Source organism: Bos taurus, chromosome 16, assembly GCF_002263795.3.
Source record: "Bos taurus isolate L1 Dominette 01449 registration number 42190680 breed Hereford chromosome 16, ARS-UCD2.0, whole genome shotgun sequence".
Classification (NCBI taxonomy): domain Eukaryota; kingdom Metazoa; phylum Chordata; class Mammalia; order Artiodactyla; family Bovidae; genus Bos; species Bos taurus.
This window is the reverse complement of record NC_037343.1, coordinates 20,927,192-20,950,953: the sequence shown is the minus strand read 5'-3', so window position 1 is coordinate 20,950,953 and position 23,762 is coordinate 20,927,192. Positions and strand designations below refer to the sequence as shown.

General features: G+C 38.4%; 1 protein-coding gene across 4 annotated transcripts in view; it reads left to right on the top strand.

Annotated features, from left to right (window-relative positions):
* The window catches only part of GPATCH2 (G-patch domain containing 2), a 195,545-nt gene extending 174,794 nt beyond the window's left edge, over positions 1–20,751 (top strand). For 3 of the 4 annotated variants that reach the window (XM_024976425.2, XM_024976426.2, XM_005216786.5), the window contains 2 exons: positions 1,113–1,201; positions 18,648–20,751. In XM_024976425.2, coding sequence (XP_024832193.1) covers positions 1,113–1,201; positions 18,648–18,868 — 310 coding nt within the window. In that variant the 3' untranslated portion in view covers positions 18,869–20,751. The remainder of the gene's footprint in view (positions 1–1,112; positions 1,202–18,647) is intronic. The other variant, XM_024976428.2, reaches the window with a different exon arrangement.
* Positions 20,752–23,762: the final 3,011 nt, after the last annotated feature.

Genomic DNA, 23,762 nt, shown 5'->3' with positions numbered 1-23,762 from the left:
TATCAAGTAATTTTACTCTCCAACTCCAATTTTTCATTATATCTAAATACCTGGGTGTAAATGTATGTTTTTTCTTATTTTTTTTACCTGAATTCATTTTTTCCTTTTACATTTTTCTCTAAAATACCTAGTTTTCAAATCGGACCCTATAAAACTTCAGGATACTGCCACATATTTTTCTGAATTACTAAAATGTCATGTTTCCTAATAAACTTGCTGTATTTATTTCTGCTTCATGACCCCTAGACACCATCCTAACCCCATGTCAGGGATTATAATCCAGGAAATTAACACAAGAGTCCCCTATAGCCTGAAATTTTTGAAGGCTTTTAAATTTTTTCCATCTTATTAGTTTGTCTTCATTTCCAATTGAACCATTTCTAACTGTACTAAAAGTCTTAAATTTAGGAGTCCATGGTTAAACAAAAAAAATCTAATTTGGACTTACTCCAAGAATAACAGAAGGTCTGCTTCTTAGTTCTTATAAATCATATCTTTACAAAGGTAATCCAATAGCATGTTAGCCTGTCTAGTATCAGTAAACCAGCATTAATGCATTCAAATTATGTTTCCTCACCTAGCTAATAAATAACTAAAGAATTCTAATCATGTGAATTATAAGGAAGAACATCACTGTTTCCTTCTATCTACGTAAAATGTTTTAAGAGAATTCACTGCCATATAATATCCTAAAGGAAATTGATCATACTTTTCCTGTAATAAATGTTGTTCTGACAGTAAAGCATTAGTAACCAATTGATAACCTAGCAACAATATTGTGATCTCTTTAGATAATTAATCTTAGCTATTTTCCTGTCAGAAGCAACAGTGCTTGATTTTATGTTGAGCCAGAAAGATTGCCAGTTTTGAAAATTAAAAAGCATTCCTTTTATATTATTCATTCCAGTAACAATTTATGATGGCGCATTTAGCGGCTGAACGCTTGTCAACAAACGTAATTATGTTTCGATATAAACAAGATTGGTGGTTTGGCTAGGCTGCTCCATCTTTGTTGAGAATGTTTTGATTTAGGTTCAGATTATACAAGCTGTGTATTTATGTGTCATTTTTTTCCTCCTTTGTTAATAGTTTTTTCTGATAATTACTTGTAGGCAAACAAGCATGCATTTAGGATCTCTGTGCACAGGAGATATCAAACGGAGAAGAAAAGCCGCACCTTTGCCTGGACCTACAACAGCAGGTAAAAGAAAGCGGGCTCGGGGCAGAGCACACATACAAACTTTATACATCATCAGGAGTGAAACACGGATAATCCTTAGCTTGCACTGAGGAAGAAGCACAGTTCTAAGAAACCAGTAAAGCAAGTCATTTGCCTTTGGTGTCAGGATGTATCGAGTGTTCCTTGCATAAGTTTTTCTGGCAGCCAATCACTAGAGTACTCACTTGCTGTTGTTGTTTAGTTGCTAAGTCATGTCCAAATCTTTTGCAACGCCATGGACTGTAGCCCGCTACACTCCTCTGGCCATGGGATTTGTCAAGCAAAAATACTAGAGTGGGTAGCCATTTCCTTCTTCAGAGGATCTCTCCGACCCAGGGATCAAACCTGCATCTCCTGCATTGGCAGGTGGATTCTTTACTACTGAGCCCAAGTACTTCCTACATGTGTACTTTAACACTTAAGCTTCTCAGGCGGTGCTAGTGGTAAAGAACCCAGCTGCCAGTGCAGGAGGGACAGGTTCAATCCCTGGGTCAGGAAGATCCCCTGGAGAAGGGCACAGCAACCCACTCCAGTATTCTTGCCTGGAGAATTCCATGGACTGAGGAGCCTGGTGGGCTAAAGTCCATGTGGTCGCAAAGAGACAGACATAACTTAAGCAACTTAGCACACACACACACATACCTGCAAAACTGAGGTATTACAGAATACAGAAACTTCAAAGGCTGTCTTTGGCTTCAAGAAAATTATAGACTTGGAAAAACAAAGCATAAATAGATGAAAAGGCAGATAACCCCAGAAGAAATTAATATTAATTATTTCTAAAGTACTGAAGCACTCTGAAAACACAAGACCCATGTTTCAGTACATGGCAGCCTGGCCATGAATACAGCAATCTGGTTCCTAGACCCAGTTCTGCAGCAATCTTAGATTGGTCTTTCCTTACTTAGACAAGTTAGAATTAGAATAAAAAATCTCTCATCATTTCCACCTCAAAATCCATGTCATTCAAATGAGTGTAGCATAGGGAAAACCACAAGTGTTGAGCTGAGACAAGACACTAGATCAGAGGGAATAGGAGGCCTTCCTGAAAGACAGCAAAGACCTAAGCATGGTTGGGATGGATATAAATAAGATTAGCATGTATTACAAGGTCTCATGCAAGAGCAGTGGTAAGGGAGGCAGAGATGAAGACCTGCGATAGGGAGCCAACTGGTTATTAAAGTATAGACACCTACATGGGAATAAGGGCTTCCCTAGTGGCTCAGTTGGTAAGGAATTTGCCTGCAGTGCAGGAGACCCAGGTTTGATCCCTGGGTAGGGAAGATCCCTTGGAGAAGGGAGTGGCTACCCACTCCGATACTCTAGCCTGGAGAATTCCATGGACAGAAGAGCCTGGCGGGCTACAGTCCATGGGATCACAAAAGGTTGGACACAGCTGTGCAACTAACTTTCACTTTCAATTCAGTTCAGTTCATTCGCTCAGTCGTGTCTGACTCTTTGCGACCCCATGAACTGCAGCATGCCAGGCTCCCTGTCCATCACCAACTCCCGGACTTTAGTCAAACTCATGTTCATTGAGTCAGTGATGCCATCCAACCATCTCATCCTCTGTCGTCCCCTTCTCCTCCTGCCCTTAATCTTTCCCAGCATCAGGGTCTTTTCCAATGAGTCAGTGCTTTCCATCAGGTGGCCAAAGAATCAGAAATTCAGCTTCAGCATCAGTCCTTCCAATGAATATTCAGGATTGATCTCCTTGCAGTCCAAGGGACTCTCAAAAGTCTTCTCCAACACCACAGTTCAAAAGCATCAATTCTTTGGCGCTTAGCTTTCTTTATAGTCCAACTCTCACATCTGTACATGACTACTGGAAAAACCATGGCTTTGACTAGACAGACATTTGTTGGCAAAGTAATGTCTCTGCTTTTTAATATGCTGTCTAGATTGGTCTTAACTTTTTTCCCAAGGAGCAAGCGTCTTTTAACTTCATGGCTGCAGTCACCATCTGCAGTGATTTTGGAGCCCCCCAAAATAAAGTCTCTCACTGTTTCCATTGTTTCCCCATCTATTTGCCATGAAGTGATGGGACCAGATGCCATGATCTTAGTTTTTTGAATGTTGAGCTTTAAGCCAACTTTTTCACTCTCCCCTTTCACTTTCATCAAGAAGCTCTTTAGTTCTTCTTTGCTTTCTGCCATAAGGGTGGTGTCATCTGCATATCTGAGGTTATTGATATTTCTCCCCGAAATCTTGATTCTAGCTTGTGCTTCATCCTGCCCGGCATTTGGCATGATGTATTTGCATATAAGTTAAATAATCAGGGTGACAATATATAGCCTTGACGTACTCCTTTCCCGATTTGGAACCAGTCTGTTGTTCCATATCCAGTTCTAACTGTTGCTTCTTGACCTGTATACAGATTTCTCAGGAGGCAAATCAGGTGGTCTGGTATTCCCATCTCTTTAATAATTTTCAACAGTTTGTTGTGATCTACACAGTCAAAGGCTTTGGCATAGTCAATAAAGCAGAAGTAGATGCAAAAAAACCTTTCACTTTCAATATGGAAATAAACCACAATGAACCATAGTAAGTCTGTGATTCAGCAAAATGACTCTGAGAAAATGTTTTCCATGTAGGTACTGAACACGGGCTTCCCTGGTCGCTCAGTACTAAAGAATCCTCGTGCAGTGCAAAAGATGTTTTCTTTGATCCCTGGGTCAGGAAGATCCCTTGGAGAAGGAAATGGTTACTCACTCCAGTATTCTTGCCTAGAAAATCCCAAGGACAGAGGAGCCTGGCAGGCTACGGTCCTTGAGGTTGTAAAAGATTCAGACACAACTTACCCACTAAACAATAGGAACACAAGATCAATTACAAAGTTACTCTTATAGCATTGGCCTATTGCCTGGGATCCTTAACCATTCAGATTTATAAACCATCTCTCTCAGCCTCATTTGGGAATTCTTTCATTGAAAGAGTTACTTTGGCCATGATGAATTATACAATATGAAAATAAGATTTGTATCAACAGGAGAGTAAGCAGTGAGAATGGGAAAATACAGACATAAATACAGATATAGATAGATGTCTTGACATGATTTCAAGGAAATAGAAGATATGAAGCTTAAATTCTCTATTTCAGAGACCTTTTCCATAGTTCAACACTAAAAAATTGAAGAATAACTTAAAATTGGAGCACCCATAATACAGTTGTTCATTCACATAAAACATTACCTGAGTTGCTAAGAGTCAAATTCACTTTCACTTTTCAGTTTCATGCATCGGAGAAGGAAATGGCAACCCACTCCAGTGTTCTTGCTGGAGAATCCCAGGGATGGGGGATACATGCATGAAATTATGCATGTATTTGTAAGTTTAATATCTGATCTTCATCCTCTTAATTTTGTTGAATTTTTGGAATTTGGAAGTAGGAAGCATCTACATGCAGAATATGTTCATAGGGATGGAGGTTCATAGCACTGTACAGGAGGTGGTATCCAAAACCATCCCAAAGAGAAAGAAATGCAAGAAGACAAGTGGTTGTCTGAGGAGGCCTTATAAATAGCCAAGAAAAGAAAAGGAGAAGGGCAAGATATACCCAAATGAATGCAGAGTTCCAGATAATAGCAAGGAGAGGTAAGAAAGCCTGCTTAAGTGAAAAATACAGAGAAATACAGGAAAACAATAGAATGGGAAAGACTAGAGATCTCTTCATGGAGAAGCCAGTGGCACCCCACTCCAGTACTCTTGCCTGGAAAATCCCATGGACGGAGGAGCCTGGTAGGCTGCAGTCCATGAGGTCACTAAGAGTCGACTTCACTTTCACTTTTCAGTTTTATGCATTGGAGAAGGAAATGGCAACCCACTCCAGTGTTCTTGCCTGGAGAATCCCATGGACGGGGGAGCCTGGTGGGAGGCCGTCTGTGGGGTCGCACAGAGTCGAACATGACTGAAGTGACTTAGCAGCAGCAGCAGCAGCAGAGATCTCTTCAAGAAAATTGCACATATCAAGGGAACATTTCATAAAAAGATGGGCTCAATAAAGGACAGAAATGGCAAGGACCTAACAGAAGCAGAAGAGATTAAGAAGAGTTGGCACATACAGAAGAACTATACAAAAAAGGTCTTAATGACCCAGATAGCCATGATGGTATGGTCACTCACCTAGAGCCAGACATCCTGGAGTGCGAAGTCAAGTGGGCCTTAGGAAGCATCACTATAAACAAAGCTAGTGGAGGCGATGGAATTCCAGCTGACCTGTTTCAGATCCTAGAAGACGATGCTGCTAAAGGCTGCACTCAGTATGTCAACAAATGGAAAACTCAGCAATGGCCACAGGACTGGAAACGGTCAGTTTTCTTTCCAGTCCCAAAGAAGGGTAATGCCAAAGAATGTTCAGACTACCATACAGTTGCACTCATTTCACATGCTAGAAAAGTAATGCTCAAAATCCTTCAAGATAGGCTTTAACAGTATGTGACCCAAGAACTTCCAGATGTTCAAGCTGGATTTAGAAAAGGCAGAGGAACCAGATCAAATTGCCAACATCCTTTAGATATAAAAAGCAAGGGAATTCCAGAAAAACATCTGCTTCACTGGCTATGCTAAAGCCTTTGACTGTGTGGATCACAACAAACTGGAAAATTCTTCAAGAGATGGGAATACCAGACCACCTTACCTGCCTCTTGAGAAACATGTATGCACATCAAGGAGCAACAGTTAGAACCAGACATGGAACAATGGAACAATTTCAAAATTGGGAAAGGAATCCATCAAGGCTGCATATTGTCACCCTGCTTATTTAACTTATATGCAGAGTACATCATGGGAAATGCCAAGCTGGATGAAGCACAAGCTGGAATCAAGATGGCCAGGAGAAATGTCAACAACCTCACATACGCCAATGATGCCATTCTAAAGGCAGAAAGTGAAGAGAAACTAAAGAACATCTTGACGAGGGTGAAAGAGGAAAGTGAAAAAGCTGACTTAAAACTCAATATTTTGAAAAAGTAAGATCGTGGCATCTAGTCCCATCATTTCATGGCAAGTAGATGGGGGAAAAGGGGAAACAGTGACAGATTTTATTTTTTTGGTCTCCAAAATCACTGTAGACAGTGGCCGTAGCCATGAAATTAAAACACACTTGCTCCTTGGAAAGAAAGCTATGACAGACCTAGACAGCGTATTGAAAAGCAGAGACATCACTCTTCCAACAAAGGTCTGTATAGTCAAAGCTGTGGTTTTTCAGGTAGTCATGGACAGATGTGAGAGCTGAACCATAAAAAAGGCTGAGTGCTGAAGAATTGATGCTTTTGAATTGTGGTACTGGAGAAGACTCTTGAGCATCACTTGGACTGCAAGGTGATCAAACTAGTAAATCCTAAAGGAAATCAACCCTGAATATTCATTGAAAGGACTGATGCTGAAGCTGAAGCTCCAATACTCCTGCATACTTTGGCCACCTGATGCAAAGAACAGACTCATTGGAAAAGACCTTGACCCTGGGGAAGATGGAGGGCAGGAGAAGAAGCGGGCAACAGAGGATGAGATGGTTGGATGGCATCATTGACACAGTGGACGTGAGTTTGCTCTTCGCTGGGAGATGGTGAAGAACAGGGAAGCTTGGCATGCTGCAGTCCGTGGGGTCACAAAGAGTCGGACAAGACTTAGAGACTGAACAACCACAACAAATATTTATGTAGATAAATATTTACCACTTATTGAGTGCCTACTATGTACCAAAGCCTTTATTATTGTTTTTTATCTTTGCAACAACTTGGTGTTTCACATGTTATTATCATTCACTGTACAGCATAAAATGAAGATTCAGACATGTGTGGGCTTCTTCTTAGCTATCTGTGAAGGTAGAATGATTGAAGGGCAAAGGGAGGATTCAAGCCAATGTCTGTATTACTCCTAAACCCATCTTCTTTTAGTGACAATATACTTAGGTCCCTTTGTAAGAATATATAGGTAAAGACCATCATATTCCATGTTTTTTATGTAATTATATATAGAGAGAAACTATTATATAGTTTATTTTTTATACAGACTATTATATATCTGAAGTGCCAAAAACATTTATCTAAATTTGCTGTGCAGAAATACAGAACATTCATTAGTATATCTCTAATGTATGTCTTTATACAGGAACATATAGCCACTTTTAGATTAAATACATGTCATAAGTTTTTGAATTCAAATCATGCATAAGGCGGGTGTAGGATTCTTTAATACTCCCATTCTGGTTGAATGGTCTCCTGAATTCTCTTATCTTTCAATGATTCAAACATTTGTGGCAGAAATGGTACAAGAACAATCTTAGGAATGTGACTAAAGCACTTCAGAGCCAGCAATAAGTAAGAGAGACTGTCAGGGTCAGGTCCTAACATATGTGAAGTGAGAAGGAAAATACGTAATGGTTGGGAAGAGGATAATATAATTATATCTACAGGGTGATTTTGATGTGACAACTCAACAGCATCAGAAGAAATCATTTTTTATAGAGTATGGGTATAAAGATTAAACTTTAGCCTAAAACATTCCTAAGCATCTACCAGCATATTCCAAATGTTATTTTTCAAAATTTTTGTGATTCTCCTTACAACTCAAGAGTTTGATTCTATTACTACATTGTTTTACTTAAAAAAACATAATTCATAGAAAGTTAATGCATTTTTGTAATTAATCAAATAGTATTGGAGTAGGAGAATTATGTTACTCATGCATTTTTAAAAATCCATGCATAACTGTTCATCTCAAGGAGGAAGAGAATGACGTTATTTAAAAATCCTTAGTTTTAAAAAGAATATCTTCTAATACTAATGAATCAACTCTAAGGTGAAGATTATTATCCAAATTCACATAAGAAATGCTTTTGCATAAATACACTTTGTTAATGAGGTTATGAATCCTAGATCATCTTGTCTCCAAAAATGATATTTTTCAAGTTCTGGAATATATAGTCAGTCACATAACAAAGAATCTTATCTTCCTAAGCTTCCAAGGTAGGTTAGAATGTAGAATGATTTGAAGGAAACTATTCCTCTGAAACTGAGATGTGTTTTCACAGTTCTTTTACCTTTAGTCAACATTCAACCTAAGCTGGAAAAAGGCAGATGAGGGTAACACTTTCTGATTTGAAATCAAGAATAAGAATTAAAGGCTGATGGTCTGAATATTGTTCAGTGATCCCCTCTGGTATATATATGAAATAGGATGGGGACAAAACAGCAGGTTTAGGAAAGGTTTAGCAAAAAAATTGTTAGAAAACTATAACTAGGCACTTTAACTTTATAATCCCAAACTATGTTTATACAATAATTTAAGATGCTAAAGATAAACAGTTACATATTTTATATTCATAATAAGTCATATTGTTTTTGAAGATTTAAAGTCCCCTGTGAAATTAATAACCCCAAATCTGATCCTTTTTACCTGCTAGTGTATTGAAAATTTCACTCACCCTGTGTAGCAGTAACACTGAAGCATGATTTGAGTCGCTTTATAAAGCTATAGACCAGCCAGCAGTGTTACCAGTTGAACATTTATTAATTGTGACAGGAACACCGAATTTATTTCAGTGCTTTAGCTTATTTACTGCTCTTTCACCTTTGTATTTCGTATTGACAAAGTAAAATGAATATTGATAAGGTTAGGTATTGATTTTTAAATGTACGGCTTGTTCTCTGCCTCATTCAAAGTCACACACCAAAAGATAGTGGAATGTTTCAGTAGCACAGGATGTAGACTTACTGTTATAAAAGAGAGAATTGTTGAAGCAAGAAGGTTTGCCGGCAGAGTGCATTTTATAGCTTGAAAAATGTCATCAGTAAGGGTAAAGAAAAGAAATGAACAAAATAGGAGGGATATTATTAACACGTGTTTAAAGGCCATCAGCAGTGTTGGTTAGGGTCTTGTGTTGGGGTAGAAGTCATAGCTTACTGAGGTTTTGATAGTTAAAAAGATTTCAGTATGTTTATTGAGATATTGTGGCTACCGTATTTTTTAAATGTTCTGTCTTCTATGCATTACTAAATTCATTGTGATCCACAGTTAGTACTTGCTATTTCTATGTTGTTTTCTATTGAAATATTACCATAGGGAAAGTATTCACCATAAGTAGTAGACTTTCTTTTCTATGTTTTAAATTATGCAGAGAAATGCCTACTGAAGTTCAATATTTCAGTATAGATATTGCTCCAGAGTAACTGTGTCTTTGTGAACATGCAAGTTCTTAGCAGGGAGTTACATTATAGCTTTTTATGGCTCTTGTTTTTTCCTCTGCATCCTACTGATACTTCAATAATAAAATAATCTTTATAAATATTGAAGATGATAAAGGCAGACTGTAAATCATAAAGGGTGAAGATTTTTCAAAGGTATTCTTTTAAGTCATACTGAACATAATCAGGAAATGTCTGATGTACTCAAGCTCCTTTCCAAGGTGCTATAACTATTCAGTTGTTCAAATTTATCTTATCAATAATTATATTTTTACTTTCTTTTATCCCTGGATCTGTATGACCACTATAGATTATCTTATCTCTTCCCGGATTTTAAAACAGGCAGACTTGGTGGGGGAAGGGGGTTGTTGTTATTCGTTTTGAAACCAAACCACATCCGAACATATAGCAAAAGCCTAGGAAATACATTACCCTCTGCCTCTTGGATATATGAACCACCTTTCAGTTATGTGTCTCAGAAGCATTTTAAACAGCTCTCCATTGTCATATGATACAAGAAACACTCAAGGAAAGAGTAAGCATACATATTAGATAGACAGTAATTACAGACATGCACCCTGATGTTCACTGCAACACTGCTTACAATAGCCAGGATATGGAAGTAACCTCAATGTCCATTAACAGAGGAATGGATAAAGAAGATATTATATATATATATATATATATATATATATATATATATATATATATAATGGAATATTACTCAGCCATGAAAAGGAATGAAATCGTTTCATTTGCAGAGATGTGGCTGGAACTAGAGACTGTCATACAGAGTGAAGTAAGTCAGAAACAGAAAGATGAATACTGTGTATTAACGCATCTATGCAGAATCTAGAAAAATGGTGTAGATGAACTTACTTACAAAGCAGAAATAGAGACACAGACATAGAGAACCAATGCTTGGACATCAAGGAGAGGAGGGAGGGGGTGGGATGGATTGGAAGATAGAGATTAACGTATACATACACTGCTGTGTATAAAACAGATAGCCAATAAGAAACTACCATATGGCACAGGGAACTCTACTCAGTGCTCTGTGATGAATAATGGGAGGCAAATCCCTAGAAGAGGGACTGTATGTATATGTATAGCTGATTCACTTTGCTCTACAGCAGAAACTAACACATTGTAAAGCAACTATACTCCAATAAAAAAAGAAAGAAAATAATTTCTATTCCTGACAGTATGAAAGACTAGTAAGAAAATATTCAAACTACAGAATACCTGGACATGCTGAATACAATGTAAAACCATCTCTTTAGATGCATTACTGAGGCTGCGGGAAAAAGAGAACTCATTCTAAGGAACCAATCTAGGAAATCTGGAGGAATGTTGGTTCCTTTTGGAAAGAGCCAAGCTGGGGAGCAGAATATCTGAAAAGCTCTGTCCTCAGAACAGGGAAAACTAGAAACAAAACTCACTCACAAGGACACGAAAATAAAGAATCTGGTTTCTACCTGGGCTCTAACTGGAAACTCTGAAGATATGTAACCAAGAGCCTACCCCTACATGCTGCTGCTGCTGCTGCTGCTGCGTCGCTTCAGTCGTGTCCGACTCTGTGCGACCCCATAGATGGCAGCCCATTAGGCTCCCCCGTCCCTGGGATTCTCCAGGCAAGAACACTGGAGTGGGTTGCCATTTCCTCCAATGCATGAAAGTGAAGAGTCCCTACCTGAGACTCTAGTTTAAAACGACACTATGCCAAAACTTAGCATCAAAACTGGTCTTTGAAGGAAATGCAAAACCGCTGTAGAGGTACTTGCCTTCAACCCAAGCCTCAAGAATCACTACAAATGAAAACCTACTGAAGATGGTCTCACAATCCAAAGCTAACAACTAGTTGTAAAAACAGATTAAAAAATGAAAGGGAATAACTAGAAAGAGAAAAGACAGCTGTGGTAAAAAAAAAAAAAAATTTGAGATTATTTTGTTTTGAAAAAAAATCTTAAAAATCATAACTTCACTTGATGGGTTGAATAGCACATTAGATACAGCCAAACGAACAAACTACAGCAGCAAAAAAACAGTGAATTTGAAAAGTAATCTGAAGAGACTACCTAAAAGAAGCATGGTCTCAGTTGCTCAGTCGTGTCTGATTCTTTTTGACCCCATGGACTATAACCTGCCAGGCTGCTCTGTGATTCTCCAGGCAGGAGTACTGGAGTCGGTTGCCATGTCCTATTCCAGGGGATCTTCCCAACCCAGGGATCAAAGCCACATCTCCTGTGTCTCTTGCATTAGCAGGCAGGTTCTTTATCACTGAGCTACCTGGAAAGCCCGAGGGCACAGAGGGATAAAGCGTGGAAAATGTGAAAGCGTGGTCAGGGTACTTGGAGGAGCATGAAGTTCAGTGTATGTCTAATACAACTTCCAGAAAAAATAGAAGAATGAGGTACACTATTCCAGGAGAATATTTATAGAATTCAATAATAACAGAATTTTTACAACTGAAGAAAACTTACATCTTCATGTACAAAAGTATAAGCCTTTATCAGGAAATAGTAAATACAAATGAAGTCATACCTAGACACACCATAATAAAACTTTAGAGCATCAAACGCAAGAGAAGAACTTAAAGGCAGCCAAGGAGAAAAGATATAACTTACACAGGAATGAAATTACACTGGCAACAAACTTAAAAAGAGTGATACAATCCAGAAAATAAGAGATAATATTTTCAAAGTGCTGAGATAACTGAATCAACCTAGAGTTTTCTATCCCAGTTAAATTATTTCCCAAGAAATGAAACTGAGACATTTTCAGATAAAGACCCATCATTACTAAATAACTTTTGTAGAAAAAAAGAGTCCATAAAAAAAAAGAATAAAAATCAAGAAGGAATTGGGAGCAAAGTAATTGTTAAGTGTGCATAAAGCTAAACTTTACACTGAATGTATAAAAGTAATGGTGATGCTGGTGACAGTGACCATGGGTGGATTCATTTGGGTGTAGAAAGGCAGATGGAGTAGCATTGAAACATATACATGAACCTGTGTAAAATTAGAAAGCCAGTAGAAATCTGCTGTATGACACAGGGAGCTCAAATCTGGTGCTCTGCAACAACCAAGAGGGGTGAGATGGGGTTTAAGGTGGGAGGGAGGCTCAGGAGGGAGGGGACATACGTATACCTATGGCTGATTCATGTTGATGTATGACAGAAACCAACACAATATTATAAAGCAATTATCCCCCAATTAAAAATAAATAAATTTAAATAAGAAAGTAAGATGGAGCTAAAACTCTGAACAAGATGTAAAATGTGAGGGAATAATAAAGCCAGGTATGCATGTTGACGTTTAAAAATTAAAGAATAGAGAAATAATATATAATTTTCAAGCTAGTATAAGCAAGCAGTGGATGCCAGAAAAGAGAAAGTAAAAAGTATAGAGAAAGCAAGGTAAATATCTTTAAATAGCATTGTAAAAATAACCCAGATATATCAATGATCACAATAAATGTAAATGGAGTAAATGCATCAGTTAAATTCTGGGATTATTATAATGGATAAATAAACAAAACTCAGTACACGCTGTTCACAGTATTAAATATCAGCCAAAGAAAAAGTAGCTGGGTCAATATCAAAGTGAATTTTGAGGTATTTCAGGAGGGTTGAAACACTCTTCAAGCAGACTTGCTATGTTAATTTAGATGAAGTTTTTTCCAGAAAATTTGTGAATATATTAAAATCTCTGTCATTTGGGACAATGTGGCAGAAGAAATGACATCATAGAAACTAATGATGATAGAATATTTTAAGATCAATGTTCAGTCAGTGAAAGGGTGACATTAAGATTCAGGTGTCCTAAATTCACAGTCTAACTGGGGCACTTTCTAACTGGGTGACTTTGATGCATTACCTCTTTAAGGGCTTCCCTGGTGGCTCAGCGGTAGAGAACCCACCTGCCAATGCAGGAGACATGGGTTCGATCCCTGGGTCAGGAAGATCCCCTAGAGAAGGTAATGATGACCCATTCCAGTATTCTTGCTTGGGAAATCTCATGGATAGAGGAGCCTGGGGGGAGGGGGGCTACAATCCATGGGGTCACAAAAGAGTTGAACACGACTTAGCAACTAAACAACAATCATTATTACCTCTTTAAACCTTAGTTTGTTCTGTAAGTGGAGCCAATAATAACATTGCAGGTTGCTGAGGAAGATCAAAAGAAATCACGGCCACAGAAGCACTGGGAATCTCTGAGAGTCACAGACATTATATTGTAAGTTATCCAACTGTGTCATTGTGAGTACTATGCTGTGTATTGTCCAAATGCAAATTGAGAGAAGTTGATAATGCAATTGACATGTAACCCAATTAATTTTTTAAAAATAATTTGGACCATCATCTCCACTGAAGTTGTTTGCTTGCCATTAATTCTCGTAGGAAGGCAGTGTGGGTAATGGAAAGTACGTAGGTTTTTAGAATAAACTTCACCAAGGTTCGAATCTTAGCCTACTATGTGGTGATGGTCAAGCAGTTCATCTCTCCGAGGCCCATTATATCAGTACTCCCCCCGCCTTGCACAGTTGTTATGAGGAATGGAGATTATGAATGCCACACTCCTAACAAGTAAAGCACAGACCACGTACATAGTAGGTAGACCATAAATAGTCCTGATCATATTAGCAAACAAATATCCCCGTGTGCCTTCAGAACCAATAGTTTTTAAACTTTTTTTTTAGTTTTCTGAAAACACTATTCTTTGATATATTAATACAATCGTCCCATAAGAAATGTATCTGTATAAGCAAAATGTGTGTGCTCAGTCGTGCCCAACTCTTTGCGACCGCATGGACAGTAGCCGGTCGGGCTTCTCTGTCCATGGAATTTCTCAGGCAAGAATACTGGAGTAGGTTGCCATTTCCTCCTCCAGGAGATCTTCTGGACCCAGGGGTCGAACACACCTAGCTCCTGCGTTGGCAGGTGGATTCTTTACCACTAGGGCCACCTGGGAAGCCCCTATAACCAAACTATCTGTCAATAAAAGCTTTCCCTTCTCCAAACATGTCAATATCAACCGTGTCTTTCATTCCCTACTATGCGAAGTTTTTTTCACTTAGTTAAAAAAAAAACAAGAAACTAATTTTACATTTCATTGTTTAAAAAGTAAGAGCCTTGTATTTTTAAGCAGTTGGCTATTTGAACCGATTTTATTTTGCAGAATTCACATGAAAAGCTTCTGCATTATTGCCGATAAAGTGTATAATGATCTCAGTGAGGCTTTTCTATATTAAAAAATGAAATAATTAAAACATTTGACAAAAAGTAGTAACCCTCACCACTTTCTCACAGCCCAATCTGTGCTCAATGCTGTTTCTTAACAGCAATCAAAAACCCATGTCCCTAAATTAGTTACTGAGACCAGAGGACAGTATGAGAACTGGCAATTCTAATAATGTCACAAATAATAATAATAACCATGCTCTTCAGCTGACTAGTAAAGTAATGGGGAAAGAGGGTGGGAAGAAAGAACGAGCACAGGCCACTGAAAGCCTTCTGAATACGGGGTCAGGACTGAAGCGATGCACTGTGTTATGTGGGAAGCAGCGTGTGTCACCTCCCCTTCCATTGGCTGTTTATCCAACATCAATACAACACTTTAGGAGCCAAATTACTAAACAAGCTGCCAATTAGGCTTGCAGTCAGCTGGATAGATTAGCAGCTAAGAGAGGCCGATACAAGATTTTCATCTCTTGAGCCAATTACGCAAGTGAATTACTATCCACAATACTCTTTGGAAGATTTGAGGGGAAAGGACCGACTCAGCTGTAATAGATATAAGAGATCCAGAATAAAGGGGGCTGGAGCGGGAGCTTGCAGAAGGGTTAGCAGGCTATGTATTGCTAAAATTGCCCGAGCAGGAGGAGAGCCTCCCAGGAAAGGACTTAAAGGATTTAGCACCGCCAGGAGCAAAAGAAAAGGAAATTATGGTTGTCGGATGCTGTGCTGAGACGGAGTTGTTCCACTCCCATGTCTTAATCTCATAAAAGAAGGATGAGAGACCAACAGTAGATCTCACACCAGAGTCATTTTCCATGAAAAATGAAGTATCTGTTTTTTCTTTTTTAAAGTTATATAGAATAGCCATTGTTTTTTGTTTGTTTCAGAAATCTTTTGCTGTGGGGAAAGATTTAGCATTTAAGAAATCAAGTGGTCTTTTTTTTTTAACATGATAATAATGCTTAATTTTAATTAAGAGAAATAAACCAGCATTAAAAAGATAGAATGAATTATTTTCTTCCTGTATAAAAACTAAGCATGAACTTACGGTTACCAAAAGAGGAAAGGAATGGGGGAGGGATAAAATAGGAGTTTGGGATGAGCAGATTTTGATTTTCAGTCAAGCTGCTATATATAAAATAGATAACAAAGCCCTACTGTATAGCACAGGAACTATATTCAGTATCTTGTGATAAACCGTAATTGAAAAGAATGTAAAAAAGAATGCAAATATACTATATATGTATGTATAACTGAATCACTTTGCTATACGCCAGAAACTAACACAACATTGTAAATCAACTATACATCAATTTAAAATATAAATAAAAAAGCAGGGTGGAGTTGAGTGGCCACTACTGAGCCACCACACTTGAAATGCCAACATTTTAAAACTACAGTCATGAATCAGTTACTTGCTGTTCATTTCAGAACTCAAAACTAACCTGCGGTTTTTGCAGAGATGGTTTAAATTGACTTTGTATTTTCTCTTAAATATTTAAGTTTAAACTTGAACCTTTGCAATCTCTTGTATCAAAAATATAACAGATGTGTAGCCTGAAGCTTCTTTAGACCTCTGATCTGACTTTAGCTTATCAATGCATTAAATTAATTTTTGGTGATCACAGAAAAATTAGGGATATAAGACAAAATGCTAGTACGCCATGTAACCCGACACGCCTGAGAAGTAGCTGTTCAGAAAAAAATTCGATGCCTTGTTGTTGTCATTATCATAATTTTAAAGTAAAAACTTAAAAGAAAAACCTTAATTGTCTTTTTGTTATTAAACAAGTTTTAACAAAAGGCTTCTCTTTGTTTTGTTTCTTTGGTAATTAAGAAGCCCATTTTTATATTTTATATGTTTATGTATTTTTGTGTATAATTAGATAAATATATAAAATCTCTGTGTATTTTTATTTTGCGTTTGTCAAGCAGTAAATATGAGTCCAGAGTTTTCCTTTGGTGCCAATCTTTGGCCATTCAAGCTGCTGGCAATTGAAGGGTTTTTGTCTGTTACATGTTAAGATACTTGCTTCAGTGAGCTAAAAACCAATCTGACAAGTCCAAAACCGACTCGTTATTGTGGTAATCCAGTTCTCACTCCCTGTAATGAAGTTAGCAATGACAGCAATGTATTCTGTTCTCAGTCTGAAGATGCTCTGAAGATTAAGAATATCAAAATGTTCAGTAAAGGTCTTGCAAAAATCCACTGATTACTCTATAGTTCATTATAAAACTCACCAGTTTTAGTTATAAATTATCAGTTTCAGTTATATAGCTCATCTCTATCACTTTGCAATTCCCTTCTGTAAGTTAGAATCCTAAAGAACAACCCACTCACTATTCTCCAGAAAACCAGATACAAATTACCAGATTAAATATACTGTTAGTTCAACTCTGACATGTCTTTTGTTACCAGAGACTTCCCAAGTGGCTCAGTGGTAAAGAATCCACCTGCCAATACTGGAGACTCAGAAGACACGGGCTCAATCCCTGGGTTGGGAAGATCCCCTGCAGGAGGAAATGGCAACCTCTGTAAAGAATCTGCCTGCAATGCAGGAGACCTGGGTTCCATCCTTAGGTTGGGAAGATCCCCTGGGGAAGGGAAAGGATACCCACTCCAGTATTCTGGCCTGGAGAATTCCATTAACTGTATAGTCCATGGGGTCACAAAAAGTCAGACACAACTGAGCAACTTTCACTTTCCAGTATTCTTTCCTGGAAAATCCCATGGACAGCGGAACCTGGCAGGCTACAGTCTATCAGGTCACAAAGAGTTGCATGTGACTTAGCAACTGAGCAGCACATATACAGAGAATGGAATGAAATACGTAGGTAGAGTTTTAAAGAACAATAATAAATTGGTCACTACTGTAGCCACTAACCGTATCAAGAAACAGAACACTATACACTGCGGTCCCATAGGTAATATTTTTGTTATTGTTATTGGTGCTTAAAAGGATCCTTATATACAGTCTTAGAGAAAGAGGAGGACGAAGAATCCCAATTTGGGGGGTAGAGGTGGGGTAGAAGGTGCTGTTAGAAACCCAAATCAGGAAAAAGATGGACGATGATGGGAAAGGGATGGAAGGGGATGAGGGCACAGGAGAGACAGCTGACTCTCAAGCCTTTGACAGCAGTGAGTGATGTCAGCACCTGCACATTTCAACTCTCAGACTATCTCGGAAAACACAGCCCTCATTTCAAAACAAACATGCTGGACCCAGGACGGAGCTCGGATGCCACAGGCATCCTGCAGACCTTCAGAAAGTGGGCCATCTTCATCCCTGGAACCCTAGGGATGGAATTATGGGCAAACACTATAGCCCAGAATTCTATAACAGACTTTCGAGGAAGCCCCAATATAGGAGATGGTACTGAATATGTTCTCCCTAAAACCAAGATGGTTTTAAGCTGCTGTTTAATCCCTAAGTCGTGTCCAACAGTATTGCGACCCCGCAGACTGTAGCCCTCCAGGCACCTCTGTCCATGGAATTTTCCAGGCAAGAAAACGGGCAGGTTGCCATTTCCTTCTGCAGGGGATCTTCCCGACCCAGGGATCAAACCCGCGTCTTCTGCATTGGCAGGCGGGTTCTTTACCACTGAGCCACCAGGGAGTCCATACTTCCACCCCTTTTCTTCCTACACAGTCTGTAACATCAGCTCGCTTGATGATCACTCCCTTATTTATCAAGGAAGAATAACCACAAGAAATGGTCTGGTAATTTGAGTTTTGATTGCTTTGTATTATGCCTGTTTTACAGATCAGAAAACAGAAACCCAAAGAGGTTAAATAACTTAAAGAGCTGAAACTAACCACGGTCTTTTTTCCATTGAGCCTTCTACTACAGCAAGCTCTTTATCCAAAGATGAATAAAGAACCCTCCGCGGTACTTTGTTGAAAGGAAAACTTCGAAGAATGTGGTTTTCTTAGCCTAAGAAGGCCTTCATCTGTGTTCATACTAACATGGGATTTTGTTTTGTTTTTGTCATTTTCTAATTCCAGGATTTGTAGGAGAAAACGCCCAGCCAATCCTAGAAAACAACATTGGGAACCGAATGCTCCAGAATATGGGCTGGACCCCTGGGACAGGCCTCGGACGAGATGGCAAGGGGATCGCTGAGCCGATTCCAGCCCTGCAGAGGCCAAAAGGATTAGGACTTGGGTTTCCTCTACCAAAAAGCACCTCTGCAACCACTGCCTCCAATTCAGGAAAATCCGCCTAAAGAGGAAAAGCAGAGGCGCTGTTTAACAAGTTTTATTCGCTCGCTATAGCCCATTGTTCTAAAATGACAGCATAGCTTCTGTGGTTGAAGCTGAAACCTAACATCAAAGCCTCAGACTTGTCCCTCTAGCTTCCTAGCTGCTACAGTTCTGCCAGAGTGATAGAAATGGGATTTCATCACAGTCCATGGTGCTAAAGTAAAAACCTTCACCTTTTAAAATTTTTCAGTGACTCGCATTCTAGGTGTAAAGAACAGCTCGTTTCTCTTATTTATTTTGATCTTGTATTGTCAGTAATTTCTCATGTTTTAGCTTGATTCATTCCTGTGTGCGCTTGATGCCCCAGTGACTGAGCACGCCTACGTGTTTCTAAAATAGGATTGGCCGGAAAGGGTTGTATTTCACCTCATCCCTGTCTGTCCTAACAGAAAACACCTGTCATCACATCAGTGAAGTCCTAAGCACATCTTTTTTTTGAAAGGCTGGCCAATTTCGTATTCCTTGAATTTGACTTTTTTGTTAGGATTCCTCAACAGGGTGACACCCATTCGTCTTCTATCCTTGGATACTGTAGCCTGAAGTTCACAGCTGACAAACAGCAATTAATGTTGCCCTCTGACATGTCGACAAAAATAAACCTCATCATTGTGATCACCACAGTGCCCTCAACATGACTTTACTGCAGATCTTATCAATTTTACCTCATTTAGAACATAAAATAATTACGGAAAGAAAAATGTATTTTTTAAATTCACCATGACTGAGTTGTAAACTCTATTAATAATCTAGACTTCCTTCTACCTCTTTGTTCCCAAAGGTTGATATTTTTTTTAAGATCAACTCAACTGTAGTAAACTGATTTTAACCGTCGGAGTAAGTTAGAATATCGACTCAATTTATTTGAAGATTTTAATGGCTCTCCCAAGAATTCAGATGTCTGGGCAAAGATCCAGCCCATTTACAAGGAGTACAACAAAAAAAAAATGAACGGTACTGTTTGCCCTTTCTAACACCTAAGCAGTTACTTTAAAACGAAGCAAAACAAGTCATTTGTATTATGTGCCTAGTATTGTTACATCTGAATCCTCTGCTTCATAATGTCCAAGATTCTGAATTGCTCTTAGTTTAGATGTTGTTCATTAGTAAGAACTAATAATGATACTCTCTTTTGTAATGACCTTTATTGGTTGAGTGAAGGCCAAGATAACACATGTGAATCAACCCTCTAATGTTTTTTAAGCTTTGTTTTTCTAGGGCAGTTTTAGATTCACAGCAGAATCAAGGGAAAGGTACAGCGATTTCTGAAGTATCCCCTCCCCGCACACATGCATAGCTTCCCCCATTATGTACATCCTCCCCCCAGAGTGGTATATTTGTTACAGCTGTCGAGCTGTAACATTGACACATCAAAATCACCCAAACTCCACAGTTTATATTACAGTCCACTCTTGGTGTGGAACATTCTATGGGCTTGGACTAATGTGTAATGACATGTCTGCACCATTGTAGGATCACACAGAGTAATTTTACTGTGATAAAATTCCTCTTGGCTCCTGTCTAACAGGCTTTTGGGAATTTGACAGTCGCCAAGAGTCTTTCACAGTGGGGAGAGGAGGTTTGTGCGTGTAATAGACCTGTCCCACGTGGTCCTCAAAAGAAAATACTGCTCGTTGGGGAGAGGAAGTTCAGCGTGCTATTTGAAAGGCTTACTGGTTTGCCAACTTACAGGTTCCTTTTAAGAATTATCTTCTTAAAGCAGGGTTATCATGGTAAGAGGACAAGTTGGTTAGGGAACCATAGGCTACCAGGTGAGTTGCTTTTCTTATGCCCTTCTTAGCCTACCAGGTGAGCATTCTTATTGAATAAAGTAACTTGTTTGATGCTTTCCTAAATGTCTGTTACTTGAAAATTCGCCATTTTAAAAAAAAATATATTTTTTATTGAATACTCATTCTATCTACATAAGGTGCAAAAAGCTGGGGGAGATTGTCTATATTTCGGTTTGAAACTTCTTTATGGTAGCGTATAGCACTCTAAGGCCTGTTCATAAGTTTGTTTTATTCCCACTGCCTGAAGATCTTTTAAAATCCTAGAATTTTGAAAAGCCAAATTTGGAGCCACAGGTAAAACACTATGAGGTTTTTGTGAGACTGACTGATCCCAAATTCCCATGGACTTGACCATTCTTTTTCACTTCACCATGGTCTATCTCTCACAGTGAGGAAGAGCAGACCTTACATGAGCTGGCACGTGAGACTCCTTAGCTATATGTTGCAGCTTTATAAATATTTTTTCTTGTTCTCCTGGACAGGCATCAATCTGCTGAAGAAACTTTCTAAGATATCACTGAACTCAGGTGTTCTCCAACTCCACCTCCCAAAATAATTCATCTTTATATTTTCCCTTAATAGAAGAAAGGTCTCAATATTGACATCTTGAGCCCTGTCTGTGACTCACAGAAGATTTCAAACATGTCTTATTCTATAGGAGTGTTTACGGAATACATGAATCAATACTCAAAGCAGAGAAGTGGTGACTTCCCAAGCGTTCCCCCTGCTCTCACACAGACTTCCCTTCACCTTTCAGTGAAATTTAAGAATGATCATTGCACACCTGAAGTTCTGCTCGGACCTGCACTTAATCAGAGAACACAATTGAAAAGTGGAATTTTTAATGTACATCAAATATCTTTAAGATAGGAAATTCACTAATTTACGTTTCTTGTAAAGTTAATTTTTACCAGTACCTATGCCTATTCATCCAAAAGAATTCATGTTTTAGAATGTATCAATCATATCTCCATAAAAAGTAAGATTTTTCTCTTGTCCTTCATAAAGCCAACACTTCTATAGCATCTAAGCCTCGTATCAGATTAATTGCTTGTACTAAAACTTTTAGAGAATGCATAAGTCTCATCCATACTATCTAAATTATCTATTCCCCAGCAAGTAGCCGAGAGACTGAGTGTGGCTACATTAGCAATTCAACATTTTGGCTTTATATTCTTGTTATACTTGATATTAACCAGATTGTATATTGGTGTCATTTACTTCCTCCCTTCCTTCTTTCTCCCCAAATACAATTTTTAAGGCAATGTTACCCCCCTCAAATTTGTTTGCTTTTATTTTTTAATTATATGGTCTCCTTTAAAAGAAAATCCACTGTTAACTAACATTTACCAGTTAATTGGTATCAGCATTTGAAAACAGACTTTATAACTCATACTGTTGCTATCAAAGAGAAGTTAAGACAGTAGGGTTAAAGATATGCCTAATGTATACATATAGGTATGTTTACACGGCATGACTGTGCAATTTACAGACATGATTGCAAAATAATTGCATTTTATTAATATTTTAGCATTGTGAATTGATAGTCTTGCAGTTAATTGAACTGACAATTGCTTCTCTTCAATATGTTTTCATTTTGAGCAGATATTTCATGAAAGAGAAAAATCACTGCTGACATGCTTTTTAAAACCATTTCCTCCTATACTCTGTTTTTCTTTTTTAAAAAAATGGTATTGTAAAATGAAGTTGTTTAGCAAAGAATATTTTGGATTTTTTTTTCTTTTAGTAGAAAGATATAATAATAGTACAACAAAGAATGAAAGAATAAACATTATGTTTAAGAATGTTATTTATAAGCAGTCATTGTCTTTGTGCTTTAAATGTTTCCCTCTTTAAATAATAAAAAATAAAGTTGAAAGGACTTTTTTTTTTTAATTACTGAAAGTCACTCAGTTGTGTCTGACTCTTTGCAACCCCATGGACTATACAGTCCATGGAATTCTCCAGGCCAGAATACTGGAGTTGGTAACCATTCTCTTCTTCTGGGGATCTTCCAAGCCCAGGGATTGAACCCAGGTCTCCTGCATTGCAGGCAGATTCCTTACCAGCTGAGCCACCAGGGAAGCCCAAGAATACTGGAATGGATAGCCTATCCCTTCTTCAGTGGATCTTCCCGACCTAGGAATCGAACCAGGGTCTCCTGCGTGGCAGGCTGGTTCGTTACCCAACCGAGCTACCAGGGAAGCCCTGGTAATTACTACTCGTTGACAATTAACACTGAACAGTGCCGTTAAGTGTTAATTGCTCAGTCGTGTCCAATTCTTATTTACCCTGTGAACTGTCACCCACCAAGCTCCTCTGCCTCCAGGCAAGAATACTAGAGTGAGTTCCCATCTCCTCCTCCAGGATATCTTCCCAATCTCGGGATCGAACTCAACTCTCTTACATCACAGGCAGATTCTTCACTGTCTAAGCCACCAGGGAAGCCCTAAATTCATTATTCATGTTTCAGTCCTAGAGAATGTCAACATTTTCTAAAAAATTTTAGGGGAAAAAATTGGTAAACACATTTGATTTCATTTATTCACAGCTGATTGTGACCTGTTATATCACATTTCCCTGGTTTTGTTCTCTCTGATGCTGGGTTAGACTAACTGTGTTAAGGTCTCTTTCCACCCAGAGATTCTGATTCTAAAGGAACAAGTGCAAGTTCTTTCTGATAGCTTGAAATACGGATCAGAACCAAATGTGTTACTCCATTTCCTTCTGGGAAATTGTGCTCCCCAGAAACCTGCTTGGATATTTTAAATATTTTATAATACTCATTAAAGTGTTGAGTTCTATTGCTTATAGGAAACATCTCATTATGTTAATAAAATACTCTCTTTTCTCCCCCCAAAAAACTGAATTGTGAGTTGTTAGAGTCAGTGGATTTTTTTTTTTTTTTATCCAATAGGTATTAAATACTCATTTATTTCACAGGCTTGCAGTAATATATACTCAACTGACAAGTGGACCATGAAGGCTCCTTCTGCTGGATTCCTACTAGGCAAAGACTCATTACTTCACCCACCTGACATTTTAAGTAGATCCAGATTTGTCTCTA